We start from the raw sequence: 19,301 nt of genomic DNA, 5'->3' as shown, positions 1-19,301 counted from the left end.
AAGGAGGTGCAGGATTTTTTTGACTGAGATGCTTTGTCTGCAATATTTGGAAGTACCTGCAGATTTGGCAGGTCCATGGTGAATGAATGTTTCTTCAAGCATTATTTTTGATAGCAATATTGTTGTAGTACAGACATGAATACTCAGAGACCAACATTTGTGCATCCCATCTCCGTTGGCACAAATTAGATGCAACTTTTGGTTAATGTAGTGTTTCTCAACACCTCTTCACTTTGATTGGACGTTTGGATGAAAAGTGACAACTACAAAAAGCACTTTTTTACCCAAAGTTCAAAATTTTCAACTCTTGGCTGCCAATGACTGAGTAAATAAATAAATAAGCCAACAAACTACTCAGCGCTCAAAGTGAAGAAGAAGCTCTGTGCCTCAGTATGCTGCAGGTGTTTCTTCGAGTCAACGCTCTGTTTAGAAACATCTGAAAAATTATGCTTCTCAGGTTTCTCATTCTTATCTCCATAGTCCTTCCACTGTCATATCATTTTGCAGTCAGTACAGACCGGTACTTTTCTTGTTTAAAAGGGAATATTTTAAACCTGAACTCTCACCTAGTACAAATAATGCTGGCTATTGTATTAAAAGTCACTGATCCTGAAATAGTCCAGGTAAATGTCATGATCTATCTCAGCTTCCTGACTGTAAGCGTCTGAGGCAGTCTTAGTTACTGTCTATCTATAAAATATTATAGAAATAGCGCTGTTGATTTCAGTAATAAGAAATGTAACATGTAATTAAAAGAACTATCATGTCAATATTGTTTTACACTGTAGAAGAAAAGTCTTATTTTCCTAAATATTGTAAAGCCTACTGTAACACCAGCATCAGTATGGATAGAGGTTATGTGTTAAGATGCGCTAAAACAAACTAAATGCAATAAATCAGTTTTAGTGCACAAAGTGTTGCTTCTTAGAATCTCAGTTTGAGCCTTTTCTAAAGGTTAGAAGAAAGTTACAACTTTATTTTCACAAACTACTAAAGACCACTTCTCAAACATAACTTCATTGACAGCGTTTGCTTATAAACACAACTGAAACACACACATTTTCAGTCCCAAATGGATGTCAGACTTACATAAAACATTTCAACGCAAGTTTTCCGGTAGATTTTGTTGTGGGCGTTAACATAATAGATATTCCTGAAGGATTCACGCAGATTCTGAGGAATCTACGCTTTATTCTCTGACTCACTCACATTTTTCACTACAATGTTGCGCTTTCAGTTTTCTAACTAAACATCTTTTTATTAGTTTCACTGTTTCTGTCTTTGGTCTGTAAAAAATAAATAAATAAATAAATAAATAAATGAATGAATGGCAGCTTGACAGCTCCATGACACTCACACTGGCTTCTTATTGCCTCCCCACTCCCGCTAACCAGGACTATGGTGTTATTCTGTGAGTTTTATGTGAATAGCAGCTAAAAGCTTTAAGTACTTTATTATACAGTCCTGTGCAATGACTTGCTTCTAATTTTTAAAGTGCTCTTGAGCAATAGTTTTCCAGGCTTTCTGAAGGTCTTTCAGAATTTTACTTTGGACACTGGCTGCTTTTTCGCTCATATTCATTCCATTACCTGCCCATTTTAAAAGGACTTTTAGGTCATGCATACGAAAGGGGACATAACTCAAGCGATGAACCAGTGTTGTGTCTCACAACAGACAAGCTATCAAAGAACCAATTTTAAATTGGCACTTTGGGCACTTTATTCTGAGCAGCCTGTCACAAAAACACATCATTTGTTCCCATTTCTTGAGTTGGATCAACAATAAATGCCAGTGATGAAACAATTTGACAGGCATTAAATAGTATTATCCCAAAGAGCTTATAGCCAGAAATCTTGGCATATCTCAGAATGGTGTACAGTGTGTCCTTAAAAAAATTAGGAAACTGAACAAGTGGAGGATGAAAGAAAAAGTGGGAGGCATAAAATGAAATAATAATAATAAAAAAAACAATTTGCAACAAAACAGCATCTGAAAGTCATGTCCCTAAGAAAACAGGAAAAAACCCAACAAGACCTGAGAGACCTGCGAGATGGATCTCACCCTTCAGCTGAACTAAAAATGATCACATTGAAATAGTGACTGTTAAGAAATCATTCATAAGGAAGGGAAACGGAGAGAAAAAACTGAAAATCAGTAGCAACAAGTCTCGTGAAGTGATAAAAATTAAAATTTCCTTTCATCAGTATGTACTGAGGAGGTCAGGAAAGAAGTACAACAGTACAGCAATCTGTAAAACACAGGTGAGGCTCTGTCATTGTTTTAGGCTGCATTTCAGCCAGTGGTGTTGGGGATCTTGTCAAAATTTTATAAACGCAGAAAAATATGATCAAATTTTGATTGACCATGAATACCACCTGTGAAACATCTGAGACCTGGATAGAAAATCATCGGTAATGGACTGGCCTCTTTAGAGTTTGAGCCTAAACATTATGGAAGCAGTGTGAGAGCATCAGTCCATTATATGTCGTGTGCACAAAACGTGCACGTGACATGTCGTATAACATGTCACGTGCACATATGTCGTATAATATGATATAAAACAATAGCTAGCAATGCAATAAGACGCAGTGGAAATCGATCAAAAGTAACTGTGTCAAGAAAAAACTTTGTTTTTCATTTGTTTGCTTTGCATGCAGGAAATATTTCCTTTACCTTAAGAAAGTAGTTTATGTCTCCTTTACCAAGCATAACAAACACACCGATTAACCGCCCACACAAGTCATTTTTGAAACTGTCATATTCAAGGGAATGACTGAATATATCCATGTAGCAACATTTTGACACCTACTAAAATTTATATCAACTCTTCTCCAAAAACACGCCTGCGCATATTTATAAACCAAAACATTTTGGAATTAGTAAAGCATTTCACTGGGGTTATCTAGGGTGATTAATCCCCTGCCTTATTTGCAACCAGCCGTGTTCTGTCTCTTCTTTTCTGTCAATTACACCTGACTTTTTTGTGGAACCCAGGTGGCACTCTGAGATAAAGCGGAGACTTGCAGTACTCTCTGAACAGAGACCCGGGGGAGTTGAGTCAAGTTGTGTGTTCTCAGGGGATAACAGTTATTTCAGCTCCTCAGAGGCATCATTAGCAGAATGTGCAAGTGCAGGACAGAGTTGGCTGAAGTCATAGGTTTATGTAGCCATGATGACAGGTGAAGAGGAATCACTGGCTAATTGTATCTCTTAGAAGAAGCTTCTCGCTCCTAATTATTCTTCTGTTATCTGGAAAAATTCTTGCAATTAGTTTAGCTGTCAATCATTGGTCAAGTAAGATGGCCAGAGGTGCATGTGTGTGAGTCTCCAGTGTTAGAACAAAGCAAATGTAGTGTGGAGACAGATGTGGTCTGACAATCTGAATCTATAAAATGTCAAAGAAATGTTCAGTTGCTATGACTTATAAGCTGTGTATTTATATTCTTATACGCTTGCCTGTAAATTTCCACAATATTAGATAAGCTTTCCTTCTAGCTGAGCATAATATTGAGAGTGTTATTTTTCTTATTTCTGCTTCAATTTATATTAACTTTTGTGAAAATACAATAATCTTGGACCAAGTTGCATGGCAAAATCCAATGTGCCAGGAACCAGAAGTACCAATTATTTACTTTAACATCACGGCTTGAATGTGCACACAACATTAAAGACACCTGATTCGGTTCAACTAACTCTGGATATCTCTTTTGTGATTGATTGCCTGATTAAACATTTCACAACCTCAGAAATCTCAATAACCTGCAAGCTTTATCATTCATTTTTGGGACACTTGAGGGCAAAATTGAAAATGCACGGCCCTACAAACACATGAGGATACACCAAATGCATTACTGGATTTTGTTTTGTCCAGAACAGGTGCAGCTTACCCTAAGGTGTTATGAAGGACACATCCATTGTGTGCCACAGACTTTGGAGATTCCCACTTGTCAGTTGGGCTCTCCCTTACTCACATAGTGGTTTGATGCACTCAGAACTCATACTCATGCTCTTCCTCAGGCGGGCTGCCCCCTCAGCAGAATTTTCAGTAGACCGGACACGTCACCTCATGTCCTTCCTGACGATGTTGGGGCCCAGTCCAGACTGGAATGTAGGTCTGTCTGCTGAGGACTTGTGTACAAAGGAGTGTGGTTGGGTCCAAAAGGTGGTCCAGGACCTTATCCCCTGGGATGCAGGCACTGATAGTGGGGTGTCATATGAGGTGGGTACAAATTTTATAAAATTAAATGTAATATGTTAATAATTTACCCTCAAACAATGGCACAATAAAGTGTTTTTTTCTGTTTTTGCTCTAAGCGTGCTTGTGCTATGTAAAATGTTTTTAAATTTGTTGTGACATCAGCGGGTTCCTAAAGTGAAACATGAGGAACTACCATTAATCTAATATATGGTGAGAAAAGCACTTATACCAATGTTTCCATGTTTGTTAAAATGTAAGATTGTACAATTTACTACTCAGATGTTACTAAACATTGTATGTGAATATCAAAACATGTTGACGTAATAGCTTATTAAGTTAATTAGTTAAGTTGTCTTAATGCATGCTCAATAAGCAGTTAAGGTTTGAGTTAACTAATTTTAAGTAAAACCTTCTGAAAATTATGCAACAAAAACATTAGTGTCCCTCACTCAAATAAGGTTACAACCCCACATTCCCTGGGCAATCGCAGCCTTTTGCAAGCTGTTGTTCGCTCTGCCTTTTACCCCCTGGATAACCTTCCTCGCTCTCATCACCAGCTGAGACTTCCCTTCACACTCACATTTTGACCTTGTCATTATACCAACCTCTTCATCTGCCTGTCTGCCCACATTCACAATCACTCCCTCTCTCACATCATACCGCCAGGCTGCAACAATTCAAGTGTCATCGCCCATCCAATTCTCCTCTAAAAGCCTTGAGCAATGTTCCTTCTTCAGCCCTCACTCTCAGGTGCTGCATGCTCAATGTCTCCTGTCAGCACCAAGAGATTAGGCTTAAAGTTTGACCAAATTTTGTGACTAAACATGTATGAAACTTTTGGCTGATCTATTAGAGCTCATACAGTTCACCCACTGAACTGTAGCCTCTTGTTTATTTTGGCCAGCCTATCGGTTAAGTTGACCTTTTCTCTTCCTCTGTTTTTTACTGTACAAAAATACAAAATTGTATTCAGCAGTGGATTTTAAAATATGTGAAATTACCGCTTGTGAGAGGAACACCTTGTTCTGAGGACCTAGAAGAACCGAAAGGAGTATGTAGGCTAAGAAATATAAAAGGCAATTGTGGCAATAGCACAATGAGCCTCAACAACTGTTCTACTTTAATGCTGGTTGAGGGAAGTCTGAATCCACAGTTTTTGGCTTTTGTTTGACATGCATTTTAACATAATGTAATTACTGCAGATCTCCGCCTCAAATAAATGTCAGTAAATTTGCATGTGAATAACAGAAAAAACGTTCCTTCTTGGAACTGTATGTATTGGAGCAATGTTAAACACAAATGTTCATTTTGTCTTTAGATCTAAGTAATGCAGTGCACTCTTAAGTTTACTCTATCTAAATGCATCATTTTCAGCGCAATGAAAAGACTCCACTGTTCTAATCTCCATTGTTTAAATATTGCCAAAATAAAATAAAATAAGTGTGTTGTTGAGAATAACGAATGACCATATCAGTAGTGCTAAAGCTTTTTAAGAAGTCTGTTGTTGCTATTCTGAACAAGGGTGGGAGGATGAGACGTTGCATCTTTGTTACAAAGTTGTTAAACGCACAGGTCTGTAACAGAGTATCAAGTCTCAACCATTGCACTTTTACAGTAACGGTTGATTAATGACCGCTCTTCACCTTTCTGCTTATCCCTCCCCTCTCTGACAAACAAAAACAGCTCTGCTCTTTCTCTATTTTTCTTTTGGGTGGCCTCAGTGGGGGTTGAAGGATGAGCTGGTCTTCTGCCTCCAGACTGCCTCTGGCGGTGGTGCTTCTATCAGCCCCCTGCTGGCAGACCTTTACTGTTGACTGAGAGTAGCTCCCATATAAACTACACCGCTCGTCCACAGCTGCTCTCTGACTTTGAAACTTGTCCTTTGTTCAGCTTGAATTTTGTGTAACTTTTGTGACTTTGCGCTCATTGTCCTTAACGTGGAAATGTATTTTTCAAAGAAGTCTTGTCAGAGTTTTATTTTTAAAATCCCAAAGATCCACTTTCTTGTGGCTCATGTATTTTTTTTTTTGTCTGTGGTTCTTTTAGTCTCCCAACAAGCCTACTGTGCCCCAGGATAAAATCCGTCCCTTAACCAGTCTGGATCATCCACAAAGCCCTTTTTATGATCCTGAGGGGGGTGCTATTACCCCTGTGGCGAGGGTGATGGTCGAACGCATTGCCAGAAAGGTTTGTCTGTTTTCCTAACAGTCAAGTCTTGCTTCTGTCTTTGATGGAATAGTGATATAATGCACCCAATTTCATTATGACAGGCATACACCGACCTCTAAAGGTAAACATTTAGTCATCATACAGTGTTTACAGTTGATCATTCTATTTTTTATTGATTACCACACTTTGTATTTTAGTTGTGAAAAGTGTTTCAGTGCAATCAGTTTGGTGATCTGAAGAAAGCTCCATTACAGAGCAATAAAACTCATCAATCCAGGGATCCCTTTATGAAGGGGGAGATAGGGGTTTCCTCCCCAAACATGAAGAAAAAAAAGCTTAGGTAGCATTTTTTATTCACTTCCTGTATTCTGTTAGGGCAGTACAGTGAAAAAAATGTGTATATTTAAACCACTTATGAACAAATTAGTGGTTCAGTTTAATATTTTATTTAAAAAATGTAAATTATTTTCTCTTATAGTGATATCAGTAGTAGCAATATGTGCAGCAGTAGTATTGTGATGTTCAGTACAGCTTGTGAAGGAAGTACAGCATAAACATTTAGTTAATTAAACCATTTAATGCAGGTATTTAAATTAGTTTTCTACAAGATATTAAGCTTTTTCAATTATGAGGAGTGATGAAACATTATCGCTGCAAGAGGGCTCAAAGGTTAGCAGTCCTTCAGTGGCATCTAGAGGCAGCTGTGGGGATTTTTTATGCATGATTCTGTGTTGACATCCACACATTATGAAATGCATTCCTGTACTCTATAGTCATTATCTATGTTGTGTGCCTACCACAGCTAGGATCATTTTAAATGTATGGTGACCTTTTGCTTACCTGTGTGCTTCTGCTTGTTCTGATAGCCCTAGGAGGTGAATAGAAGGACTGAACAAGAATAAACAGAAACCCAGAGCAACAAACCACTTCCACAGCGGTGGACTATTGTAGCAATATAAATGTCTGTCTTGTGTTCACAGGGTGAACAGTGCAACATTGTCCCAGACAATGTGGATGACATTGTAGCAGATATTGCCCAGGAGGAGAAAGAGGAAGGTCTGCATCCTGTTCCATTTTCTCTTTTTCACACACACAAGATTAAAAGCACACTTAACAATGGTAGGCTATTATAGAACGCCTATTCCCCTTTGTGTCCTGCAGATGATACTCCTGAGACATGTATCTACTCAAACTGGTCTCCATGGTCTGCCTGCAGCTCGGCCACTTGTGAAAAGGGCAAACGGATGAGGCAGAGGATGCTGAAGGCACAGTTGGACCTCAGTGTTCCCTGCCCACACACTCAGGATTTTGAGCCTTGCATGGGGCCTGGATGTAGTGATGAGGGTGGGTATTTATCTAAAAAACTAATCGCACTGGGTTGGCCAGAAAAAAGTAGAAGACTGCTTTGAAGATGGAGAAACACTGTAATTAATTAAGATTCCTCCACAGATTCCCCATCCACTGAGCACCTTTACGAGCATTTTTAATATCTGTGATAATTATTGTACCCATTAATGTCTTGAAGAAGTTATGGCATGTTTTGAAATGCTTCTTTTGTTTGTTATTCATAAAATACCCGAGGTAGCACTCTACAGCAGCAAGAACGTGAGAGCAGAAAGACAGACGAAGAGAACACTTTGTTTAGAAGAGGCCATTAAGCATATTTATTTATAAGAGACATTTGGCTGTAAATTGTACTCTGTGTTCTGGAGGTACTTGCACTGCCTCAGGGCTGGGTTAGGCTTGTTTTATGTTTTCAGACTTCACCTAGCCATTAGTTTGTCATTTATTACACTTGGAGAAAAGATGTTGGTGCTCTGTATTTCGAGATGAAAGGAATGGATGATTTAATTCATCATGTGACACGTATGAATAAATAATGTGAGGAATTCAGCTGTCCATTAAGACTGCTCCCACACTTAAAACAGGCATGATGCCTACATTCAAGCCATTTTTATTTTCCTGTTCTCTGTCAAATCCTTCACTTTTAACAACAAATGACTACGAACAAAAAAACGGTAAAAAGGCAAATCTTTTGTTTATATGTTGCACGGGCAGTTTCAGTGAGTCTGCACTAACATCAATCTTACTTTTTTGTATTTGTGTTTCTGGTACAATCAAACTTATGATGATAAAAAGAAAGTAAGAATGATTAGAGCATTCGTAGTAATAATAATAGTAATATCACTTAACATCCTGAACGATACAATAGTGTTATTCCACTAAATTTATTTTTAAAAATTACCATAATTTTAAAAGCAGTTTTTTTTTCATAGTCATATTGGCTTTGTCAAAGTTGCTAATGAGATCAAGATCTGTAGATATTGTATAAAGAAACTCAGCTATTCCCTTATGAGCAACCACTTGGCAACAGGGGGGAGAAAAAAAATCCCTTTTAACTATAACAGACCTCAAGGAGAACCAGACTCATGGATACAGGCCATCTGCCTCAACAGGCTGGGTGAAGAGACAGCAGAGAGATAAAAGATTAACAGTATGGAACAACAAACAATATTATAGTTAACATAGGAATTATATATGAAAACAGAAATACAGAAAAGCAAATCACAACTGCGTCATTCAGGGAGATTCTATTATAAGCCAAATTATTCTGTGTAAATAATTTCCAAGGGCACCTCACTCATACTGTCCAAGAATATTTAACATAATTAACATTTTAAATGCAGTTTAATTAAATACAATGCAATTTGTGATTATGTGCAGTCAAAATTCATTATTTTTTCTGTTGCCAAAATCACCATCGCCTTCATTGGACTCATTGGCTGCTTCATCTTTCTCCTTTGACTCTCAAGATGCTTCCACTTGTATGATGTCAGAGTGGATAACCTGGTCTCCATGCAGTGTGTCCTGCGGTGCAGGGACACGTTCCAGGGAGCGTTATGTTAAACAGTTCCCTGATGATGGCTCAATCTGCACTCTGCCCACAGAGGAGACTGAAAACTGTGTGGTAAATGAGGAATGCTGTGAGTTTTTGCTTTCATTTTCCGTTTATCAAACTTTCATATCAACACTTCTCAAATGGAAGTAACACTGAATTTTCTGTACCGTGCACTTTCCTCTTGGTCTTAGCTCCCAGTAGTTGCCTAGTTACAGAATGGGGTGAATGGGATGTCTGCAGTGCCACTTGTGGTCTTGGCATGAAAAGGAGAGAGCGAATGGTGAAGATGCCGCCTGCAGATGGCTCCATTTGTGGGGCAGAGGTTCTAGAAGTGGAGAAGTGTATGATGCCAGAATGTCGTGAGTAGCATCATTTTCAGTCACACAACTATCCTAAAACCGCCTACGGTGAAAATATGGTGAAAATTGCCCCATTAACACTATCTACACCAATCACAATATATTTCAGCAGTCGGTGTTTTCACATCATGCAAAGTGTTAAAACTCTTTTTGATATAACCAAATGGATTTCCCGTAGTCATTGCCTGAACTTCAGTCATTTGAAATGAATTTTCTCCCCTTGTTCCTTCATGACAAACTTTCTAGTGCCTTCATTCTAAGTTTCAATTAAAAGTTTTGATTGCATTTAAAATAAAACTTTTGTTACAACTTTCCAAAAAAAGTCAGGATGCTGTATAAAATGTAAATAACATCTGAATACAATAATGATAAAATAATGAATACACTGTATTTACTTGTTGCAATATTTATAAATTTCAAATGTTGAAACTAAGAAATGTGAATTTTTTTTGTAAAAAGAAATACATAGATTATACAGTGCATAACAAATTCATTAGACCACCATCTAATGGTTTATGCCATTGCTGTGCTAAATTAACAATATTGGTATTTTTTTGCCTCTGTAATAACTACTCGACCAGGTGGTTAACTACAAAGTGTTTAATAGAAATTATATTTTTAATGCTAAAATTTTCAAAATGACTGTATTACAAAAAAGCAGAAAAAATAGTAAAGCACATTATTATGTTTTGTAACCTTTGTTGTTATCAGTTTGAGCATATCATTAACTGTGTTAAGTAATATAATTAAATAATTCAGAGGATCCAACGAGATATCGGAATGAAATGTACATGGCTAAAAATGAAAACAGCTATGACATTAAGAACTTTGGCAGCACGGCATTTAAAAGACAATTCTGTAGTGCAAATCACTATATCACAGCATGGAGTCAGGTATACTTCAGAAAGCCATTGCCAAGATGCTGGTTTAGTTCATTACAGAGAAGGTCAAAACCCATAAAAAATGGTGCTAAACTGGGCAGAACAGAACAGGATTACAGCTATGAGTTTCCTCACTTCCCAAATTCAATACAGTGTTATTAAAAGAAGAGGTAACACAACACAGTGCTGGAATAAAATGCAAACATATATATTTAAAAAAAAATCAAATCAAATTTCTCAGTTTTAACATTTCATAAGTTGACTTGGTATTATTTCACTTTGTACTATTCTGCATTGCTTTATTATTATTATTTTTTGATTTACACTTTACACAGGGCACCAATTCATTTGGAAACCAGGTTGTAGAATATGTTTGATATTGCATTCATCTAAGCAAATGAGAAAAAGTATGTGTTTTTCTTTGGTTTAGATACAATTCCCTGCTTACTGACTCCGTGGTCTGACTGGAGTGATTGCAGTGTAACTTGTGGGAAGGGTTTGAGGACACGGCAGCGTATGCTCAAGTCGCCTGTGGAACTGGGAGAGTGTACAGAAGAATTAGAACAGGTTGAGAAGTGCATGCTACCAGAGTGTCGTAAGTAATAAACTCCACCCATGTACTGAACATGTTTATCTCTAATTTATTAATTTATGTCATTTATCATCTAATACTTGTTATAAAACCTCACGTCTTGTGAATATTTACATTCATAAGGGGACTTCTCTCACAGTAAGAAAGGGCAAATAAACAGAGTTGGTCTTTATCTTGTGTATTCTAAGTTTCTTGTTTATTCTTATTGTGTTGATGTGTATTGATATAGATAGTGAAGTTGAGTAGCAACATGCCTAAGATCAAGTTGGAGATGTCTCAAGAGGTAGCAGTGCAAGAACAAATGTTTTTAATAAGTGACAAACATGTCTGTGACAGTGAGACAGTTGGCTGCACTTCAAAATTCATGGTACAGTAACAAACCTCCTGAACATGGAAAAAAGCAAAAAGTCTGCTTGTCACACTTTTGAGAGTTCTTGAGATCTATTTCAACAAATGATAAGATTAGACTGAAACTTTTTGCATGAATGGACCACTGGAATGTCCGTCTTGTTATATGGTAATTATCATGGATTCTCTTAAATAATGACTCAGAGTATTGGGTTCTGTCAAGGCATATCTTGAATCTCGGCAGAGATATAACTTTTCTCCAAGACAGTAATCCAAAAAAATGTTATCTAAAATTTGATTCAGAAATTAAAACTAACGTCCTTCATTAGTTTTGTGTCATCTGTGTGATTTATTGTACGGTTACTCATTATTAAGGCTTTTTCTTTTCATATTCCTTCTTAGCCATAGACTGTGTCGTGTCAGAGTGGAGCGAGTGGTCAGAGTGTAATAAGTCATGTGGGAAAGGTCATACAATCCGAACACGCATGGTGATGCTTGAGCCTCAATTTGGCGGAGATCCTTGTCCTGAAGGGATCCAGCGGAAAAAGTGCAAGATCAGGAAGTGCAACCGAGGGCAAGGCAACAGTGATGAGAAGAAACGTCGCAAGGAACAGCGTGACAAGAGGAGGAGCAAACAGGGCAGAGCTGAAGGCAACTCCGAGCATCCAGGTTGGTATCCACCGTCCTTTTTGCTGATTCAGGACTACAACACTTAAAATGTACCTCTTTTTTCTTACTCTTAGGGTGTAGAATGAGACCATGGTCAAGTTGGACAGAATGTACAAAGATTTGTGGCGGAGGAATTCAAGAACGCCTCATGACAGTAAAGCAGAAGTTTAAGACTGCCCAGCTGTCCAGCTGCAAGGACAGGAAGGAGATCAGAGCTTGTAATGTTCACCCATGCTAGGAAGGAGTAGGGGAACAGAGGATGGTGCGGATGGGAGGATGAGTGGACTGGGAAGAGTACAGGGCACACTGTTGCACAATGATCCAATGCACTCTGTTTAGGGCTGAAACGACACATTCTTGAATCTGTATTGGTTAAATCCAGACTTCAGGTCAGCTGTCGTTAAGAGAAGAAAAAAAGTCAAACATTTCTCTGTAAGTCTGGATTTAAACTTTAAAGCTGATTCTTTTGTGCTTTCAAACTAGCTCTGACATGACTCTTTTGCAACATTACTGTAAACTTGTTGTGGTATATTATATCTTGAAAAATATAATTATGAACTATAAATTGTTTTCATAAAAAGAAGAACTGTTATATCTTGTGGTATCCTTAAGTAGTACAGTATATTCCAGACTTTAAAGCACAGGTGCCCAGCCATTCCAGTGTTTTATATGCCTTCAGTTGTTCAGTTGTTTCTAGGGAACAAAAAGCCCAGTTGACTTTATACCCGGCTATGTCGTTGTACATGTAGATGCACCATAGCTGACATCTATATGGTTTGGAGCATTATTAGAAAATGTATTATTTTTTTGCAGTGGAATTTTTTGATAAGAATGTGTCCCAAGATTCTTACCAAAGTCTTGTGTAGATGTTTTCTAGATGTATTTCCCTCATTTTGTTTATCTCTGTTCCTCTAACATATTAATATTTTGGAATAATATCACCTTTACAATAAAAGTAAATGTGACAGCTTGTCAAATTGATCTGTGTTTTTATTCTGGGGATTAACAGGCACATTAACAAGGACGGTTATATAGCCTTGTGCTACCACTAGATGGGGACAACGAGCCTAAAACCTTTTGGTCATTCCTGAGGCTGGTGCTTCATCTGCCTGTTATGCCTCGCTCTCTCTATAGAATAGCCACAAGGGGGCAATGTAATGAAGATAATTTCATACTAAGAGAAGGATATTTTATTCATTTCTGAGTGTTGATTTGGTTTGCAAATAATACTTGAAATTTCCTGAAACTGATTGGGATAATTTGCTGCTTATTATCATTCATACAGCATCAAACGGTACGACCTCTATTCAAAAGCCTCCTATCAACAAAATCGTTTTACAGGATTGTTCTGGTAGACAGAAACTGGGGAGCATTCAGGAGCATTTGTTAGCTACACAGAGGGTCTGCTCTCACTTTAAAGGATCATAGCAGTTGGAGAGTGCTGAGTTTTTATGGACGTGCTTGCTGAGATCTTAAAAGAATCTGCCCCCCCCATCATGTAATAGGTGGGGGGAGGGGATGGTGTTAGGCCTTCCTCACTGTGTGGAACTCTGGGGACAAGGGTGAAAAATTCAATACACACACATCATAATGTCATTCCTGTTTCCATGCCAACACAACCACACATGGGGGAAGCCTACACACTGCACAGGCGATGGAAACATGGTGGGGGAATTATTACAGGCGTGACTGAGATGCTAAAACAAAAAATGCTGTGGAAGCTATAATGAGAAGTGCATGGGATTTTAAAAAGATGCATTTACAAGGAGTGTGTGTTTATATTTGTTTGTAATCTGAACCCCTAGAAACCCTTGTAGACATTATCTAGTTTCTAGTTCTAGTTGAGAGCCAGCTGCTGATTTGTTAGCCCAGCTCAAGCTCTTATAACAGACTGAAAATTATCTCAAAGGTGCAAGTGAACTTTACACGTCCCTGATATTGTAATGAGTGTCTTCTATCTGTGGACAAATTTATAAATATTTATATTCAGGGGACAGGACCCACTACTGACATAATAGCTTAACTCTCAGCCCTCTTCCTCATTTTGTATGCTTCTGACTCCAACTGAGAAAATAAATTAGGTCCAGCTGTTGTTGGGATAGAGACACATATCCTCCATGTGGGTTAGGCTGACATCATCTTAAGTGATACAAGCTTTTTTAGCCTCAAATATTCATGTATGTTAGCCTGCTGCAAAAACAGTCCTACTTTCAGAAGTTCTTCGTGCATGGAATGGCATGGGATTTTTTGAATGGCGTGCAAAAAGTTACACGGTATAAATTTCATTGTTGATAAGTTATTTAAGTTTTGGTGTCATAAATCACCCAGAAAAGCATTCTTTTTACCACTGAACATCAGTTTCTCCATTTTTAAAAATTGTGTTGCCTACAAATCTTCCATAAATTCTTAAGATACCTGTAAGAAGCAGAGGTACTTTGATAAAGAAATAATTCAGTTTTTGATGTGAATATACATCTGGTCATAGAACTGAAATGCGTCTGCAGCCATGCTAATGCGCTGTGAAACGATTCTTAGGCAAGGTTATTTCTTTGAGGTAAATGCTAACTCTAACATGTTAACATAAAGCCCAGGCTAACATCTGTGTAACATGTTGTATTTAGCACACACAGCATGTTGAATCTTTATTAACATGTTGGCAGGACATTATCTGTTAACACTAAGCAGGATCTACTGCTGAGGCTTCTGGAAACATTTATTTCCTCATAAAAATGGTATTGGAACTGTAGTGAGAAGAACTGTTGAGGATTACCGAAGTCATAATTATCTATATAATATTTATAGGCATTTATCCAGGCTTCTGAGATAATGGCCCATCCTAGTTTAGAGAAGCCTACATTACATTAAGCAGCTAGTTAGAAACCAGTATAATATGATGTTCTAATATTTCTGACTGGTTTCTGAACATTTTTGTTGGTACAGAATTGAGGCTAAGATTGTGAAAAAAAGCTCTTGGCCATTAAATTCATCTAAAAAAAAGTACAAGGTTTGAGTTCCTTTTATATTGTCCTCTTAAGCAATTCCTCAGTCTGGAGAGGAAGACAGAGGAAATACAGGATTTCATAAACTAATAAGCCTCAGAGGGAAAATCAATAAGGTTGTGAGCCCTGCAAAGACTGGTTTCCTCAAATTTATAGACTAGGACAACAATCAGTGTCCTGCACTGTGAAAGCTCAGTTTATATTAGAAAATGTTTAGCATATTTAATTAAATCAACAGTTATAGTGAGTGAGTGAGGCAGTGAGGCAGAGCTTTGTGAAGTCTGAAGCCTCAGGCTGCAGCTATTTCCTCAAGGGTATGGTCATTTTTAAGGATCCAGTGTTATGAATGCATATTTATTTCAAAGCACAAATGGCAATTCTGCTTATTGTTCTGCTTTTCTCCCACTATAATTTGCTGTCACACCTTTGTAATGTTGGTAGCAACTAGAAGGGCCTTTTACACTAATATCAAAATTTGATTTCACTGTCATGTTAATTTCCTGTTGCTGGGGAAACACGTTTTTCTTTGCTTCACAACCTAAAATTTAGTGGCACTCCAAAGCAAGACTATAAAAGCTTCAAATTGTCTCAGAATGTTTTTGTTTTGTTTTTAGCTTCAGAGAGTGATAACACATGAATACCAGGGCAGTAAAATAATGTTGCACATACTATATAGGTATTATAATGCCTATATTACATAGTAATAGTAGGCCTTTTATAAAAATTTGTATTTTGCTTGACATAATCTCTGTTAGCCTGAGGTGAACTGCATGACTTCCCCTTTTCTTGGACTGTTAGGAATCCTGTACTTAGTGAGTATTGCCCATTACAAATTGCTATGTGTATACATATAATGAGCTGAAACTACAAAGCGTGTTTTTGTGTTGATGAATAAAAAGTGTGGGCAAGTTGGACTTTTTAAAAATGTTTTTAATAAATTCAACCCTATGACCTTAAATTAGATATGTGAGTAAAAAAACCCAAAAGCATTGGACTGCTAGAATTCAGAGTCTTGGAATGTAGGAGGAACACTTGAATTATCATATGTTCTTTAAAGGGACAAGTTACACATTTCTTAACACTTTTCATGCCATTAAAATGATATTTCACCAGCAATGAGAAAGACAACTGCAAACTATAAGCAAAATTTTATCTGTCACTAAAGAATTTATGTAAGTTCAGCATGTTGACTGGAAATGGGTAGCTGTTTAGTAAATAGTTTAACATTTACCGTACTACGCATCCATCACTTCTTTTTATTTTGCCAAGAAAATGGTAAATATGTGGAGTGATTTGTTGAAATGTGCAAAAGTACTTTTGCACATTTCAGACAGACTGAACATTTCCACATGAATGGTCCTTTTCTGTATTCATAATTTCATCAGATTTGACAAGATTCCCCAAACCTCTGGCCGAAATGCTCCTCCAAACAATGACCGATCTTTCATCATGTTTTACAGATGACTGCAGACACCAAAAGTTTTAAATTTGGATTCATTGCTGATATGGCATGTTTTTGGATAATGCTTGAGAATTTTACTTTCAAGCATTTGGAAATCGTAGACTCATTTTTAAGGTTTTAAATTTATTTACTTGACCAAAGAGTTTGCATTATTAAAATAGGAATGCAGAATTTAGGCTGGAAATATAAGACTGCCATCGTTCTGCCATTGTTTTTATTACTGCCACTTTTGTCTTTCAAAATAAAAGTATCAAACATTTAAACCTTAAATGAAACATTAACCAAACAAACAACATGCTTGTTACTACATTATTACCCCTAGGTTCTGATCTTTTATTACCCAGTTACATAAATTTTAATATAATATCACAGAGCTTTGGATATTATTTTGGAAATTGAGCTTTAATAACTTGCTATTACCTTCTCATTTCCACCTACCCCACTAATAGCACATTAATACTTGGCTGAAATAGAAAGTGCTACCCTTTGTCCTTTGTTGTTTGTGAGTTAGTTCTTTAATCCACAATAGTTTATAATTAAACACCTCTCGTGTTTTACCCTCACAACTGCTTTTGAAAAGAAAATACGCTGTTATTTGTTGATGTGTCTATATGTGGGTGTGTACACAATATGTTTCTTTGGCTACATCCTGAAAGAGCTTGAACCTCCTTCTCTCAGCAAGGCTGTTGATTCCTTCACTCCAAACCGACTGGCCTGGGTCACAGTGAATCAGAAGACAACAGAGAGAAAGCCAGAATCACACATCCATCTGTTCTCACGTCTTTGCTTATTGTTGTCAGCCAAACTATTAGAACAGCAGGTAAATGGATAAAACGGAAGAATAAAAAGTGAGCAAAAAGTGCTGCAGATGCAAGACAGTTCTTGAGGTTAAATCAAAAGATATCATTCCTATTTTTAATTAACTGGGCTTAACAGTTTGCTCCTATTGGAAACATACCCTTAGGATTTGGATTTGTCTGTATCTCGGTTAGTTTGATGGCTGAAAACAGTTTTGATAGTCATGGCTAAATGGGGTAATTGTCTCAGGAAAGAAATCCCAAATCTAGATCGCCACCAAAACTGAATCAATTATTCAACCGCCTGAGGACTGTCTGTCTAACGAATTTCATGGAAATCTGTACGTTTTTTGTTTTTTTTTTATCAGCATTGCAGACAGTCAGACACAATAAATGACCCCCTTCTGCAGAGTTAATTATTTTAGTGGGTGCTTGTTATGGATATAAAAGGATTTTGTGAAGCTGTAAGGTTGACTGTAGGCAAATTAAGTCAACTATCTCTGGCAGTTCTCACTCAGTGTTGTTAACAAGACTTGGCAAAAGCTTTGAGATATTGATGTTGTTATATAAAGCCTAGTTTCTCCACTCTATAGTTTGGCAATATTCCTATAAGGACTGCATAAATAGAAAGTGTGTTAAACATGACACATTTTGTTAAAGGTAACACAAAGGTTATTTTGTGTGGTGACAAATCTTTCTCCCCCAAATAACTCTGTCATTTTCATTGATTAAAGCACTTTTCAGTGGGAACAATTTATTGCTGATTTATTAATCACAATAAGTGACCCTCAGGACACCTCCAAAATAACCAACTGCTAAAATGTTACAATTCAGGTTTTCCCCTTTATCTATAGAGGAAAAGCTTCAAGGGTTATATGAAGGAGGCTTTATCGTAGTTGTATATGCATATAACAAAATAACAACAAAAATATTTTGTATTTTTCTCACAGTGGACATGGATTATTTTTCATTACTATCAAATCATTTTTCAGGCTTTTGTATGTAAATGTTATGTGTACTTTTTGTTATGTGTACATATAATGTACTTAAATAATGTCTGTAAGAATGTGTGAAATTGTTCTACTTAGCGTAGCGATGGCGATGAGTGAAGAACTATTGTGACCTGTATCCACCATACACTGGAAAAACCACAGGCTGAAATTCATCTGTTTCTTTCTGCATGTAATATTTCTTGCCATGTAATATTTATTAATACCACTCTATAATTGTTAGTGCTGATGATCTGAAGTAGTTTTTAGTGGGTCAGCACCCATTAGACTGTTTAACTCTGCCTGGGTTTAGCATGGCTACGTTTTTGTTTAGTAAAGCTACTGAAAATATTGTTAAGCATTAGTAGTGCCTGGTGTTTAATCTATATATGAGATGTGCACCAATGCATATGTACCAATATGCCAACATAATTGCATAACTATTTCCAGTCAATGGCCTTGTGTTACTGGCATCGAGTTCAAAAAATAAAACATTCCCTAGTTTAACATTTAAAATATTTGATGGTCCATCAAATATTTGATGGACTGAGAAAACACAATGTTAACATTTGTTGACACTGTGTTTTTTTTTTTTACCTTGTTTAAATGTTATTCATTTTCAAGGAACTCCACATAAATGTTGCTGAAAGATTTCGGTTATATTAAAAAAATATATCTAAAAATGCAAAGGCCTCTAGCGCTTCCAATTTATACAACAAAAAAACAAAACAAAACACATCAACAGTTTTGCTCAGCAACACAGCAAAATGGAGAAGGAGATGTGTATGTAGAGATGGAGACCACTTTACAACTAGAAGTCTGTCAGCACACACTCTGTGTCTTGTATTATGCTGCTTTACAACATCAACTCATCTTCCAGAGTGCTTTTCTGCCTAGAGGGTGTAAAGGGACATGGCCTTAGAACAAATGCCTTAGTGT

General features: G+C 37.1%; 1 protein-coding gene across 1 annotated transcript in view; it reads left to right on the top strand.

The window, feature by feature from the left end:
* Positions 1–13,085, top strand: part of spon1a (spondin 1a) — a 57,911-nt gene extending 44,826 nt beyond the window's left edge. Inside the window, exons 8-16 of the mRNA XM_031756925.2 lie at positions 4,018–4,219; positions 6,245–6,385; positions 7,348–7,423; positions 7,529–7,711; positions 9,181–9,351; positions 9,458–9,625; positions 10,937–11,101; positions 11,849–12,115; positions 12,190–13,085. Of these exons, the coding sequence (XP_031612785.1) occupies positions 4,018–4,219; positions 6,245–6,385; positions 7,348–7,423; positions 7,529–7,711; positions 9,181–9,351; positions 9,458–9,625; positions 10,937–11,101; positions 11,849–12,115; positions 12,190–12,353 (1,537 nt within the window). The 3' untranslated portion in view covers positions 12,354–13,085. The remainder of the gene's footprint in view (positions 1–4,017; positions 4,220–6,244; positions 6,386–7,347; positions 7,424–7,528; positions 7,712–9,180; positions 9,352–9,457; positions 9,626–10,936; positions 11,102–11,848; positions 12,116–12,189) is intronic.
* The last annotated feature ends 6,216 nt before the right edge of the window (positions 13,086–19,301 follow it).

Source organism: Oreochromis aureus, linkage group 1, assembly GCF_013358895.1.
Source record: "Oreochromis aureus strain Israel breed Guangdong linkage group 1, ZZ_aureus, whole genome shotgun sequence".
Classification (NCBI taxonomy): Eukaryota; Metazoa; Chordata; class Actinopteri; order Cichliformes; family Cichlidae; genus Oreochromis; species Oreochromis aureus.
This window is presented reverse-complemented; position numbering and strand designations above follow the sequence as displayed.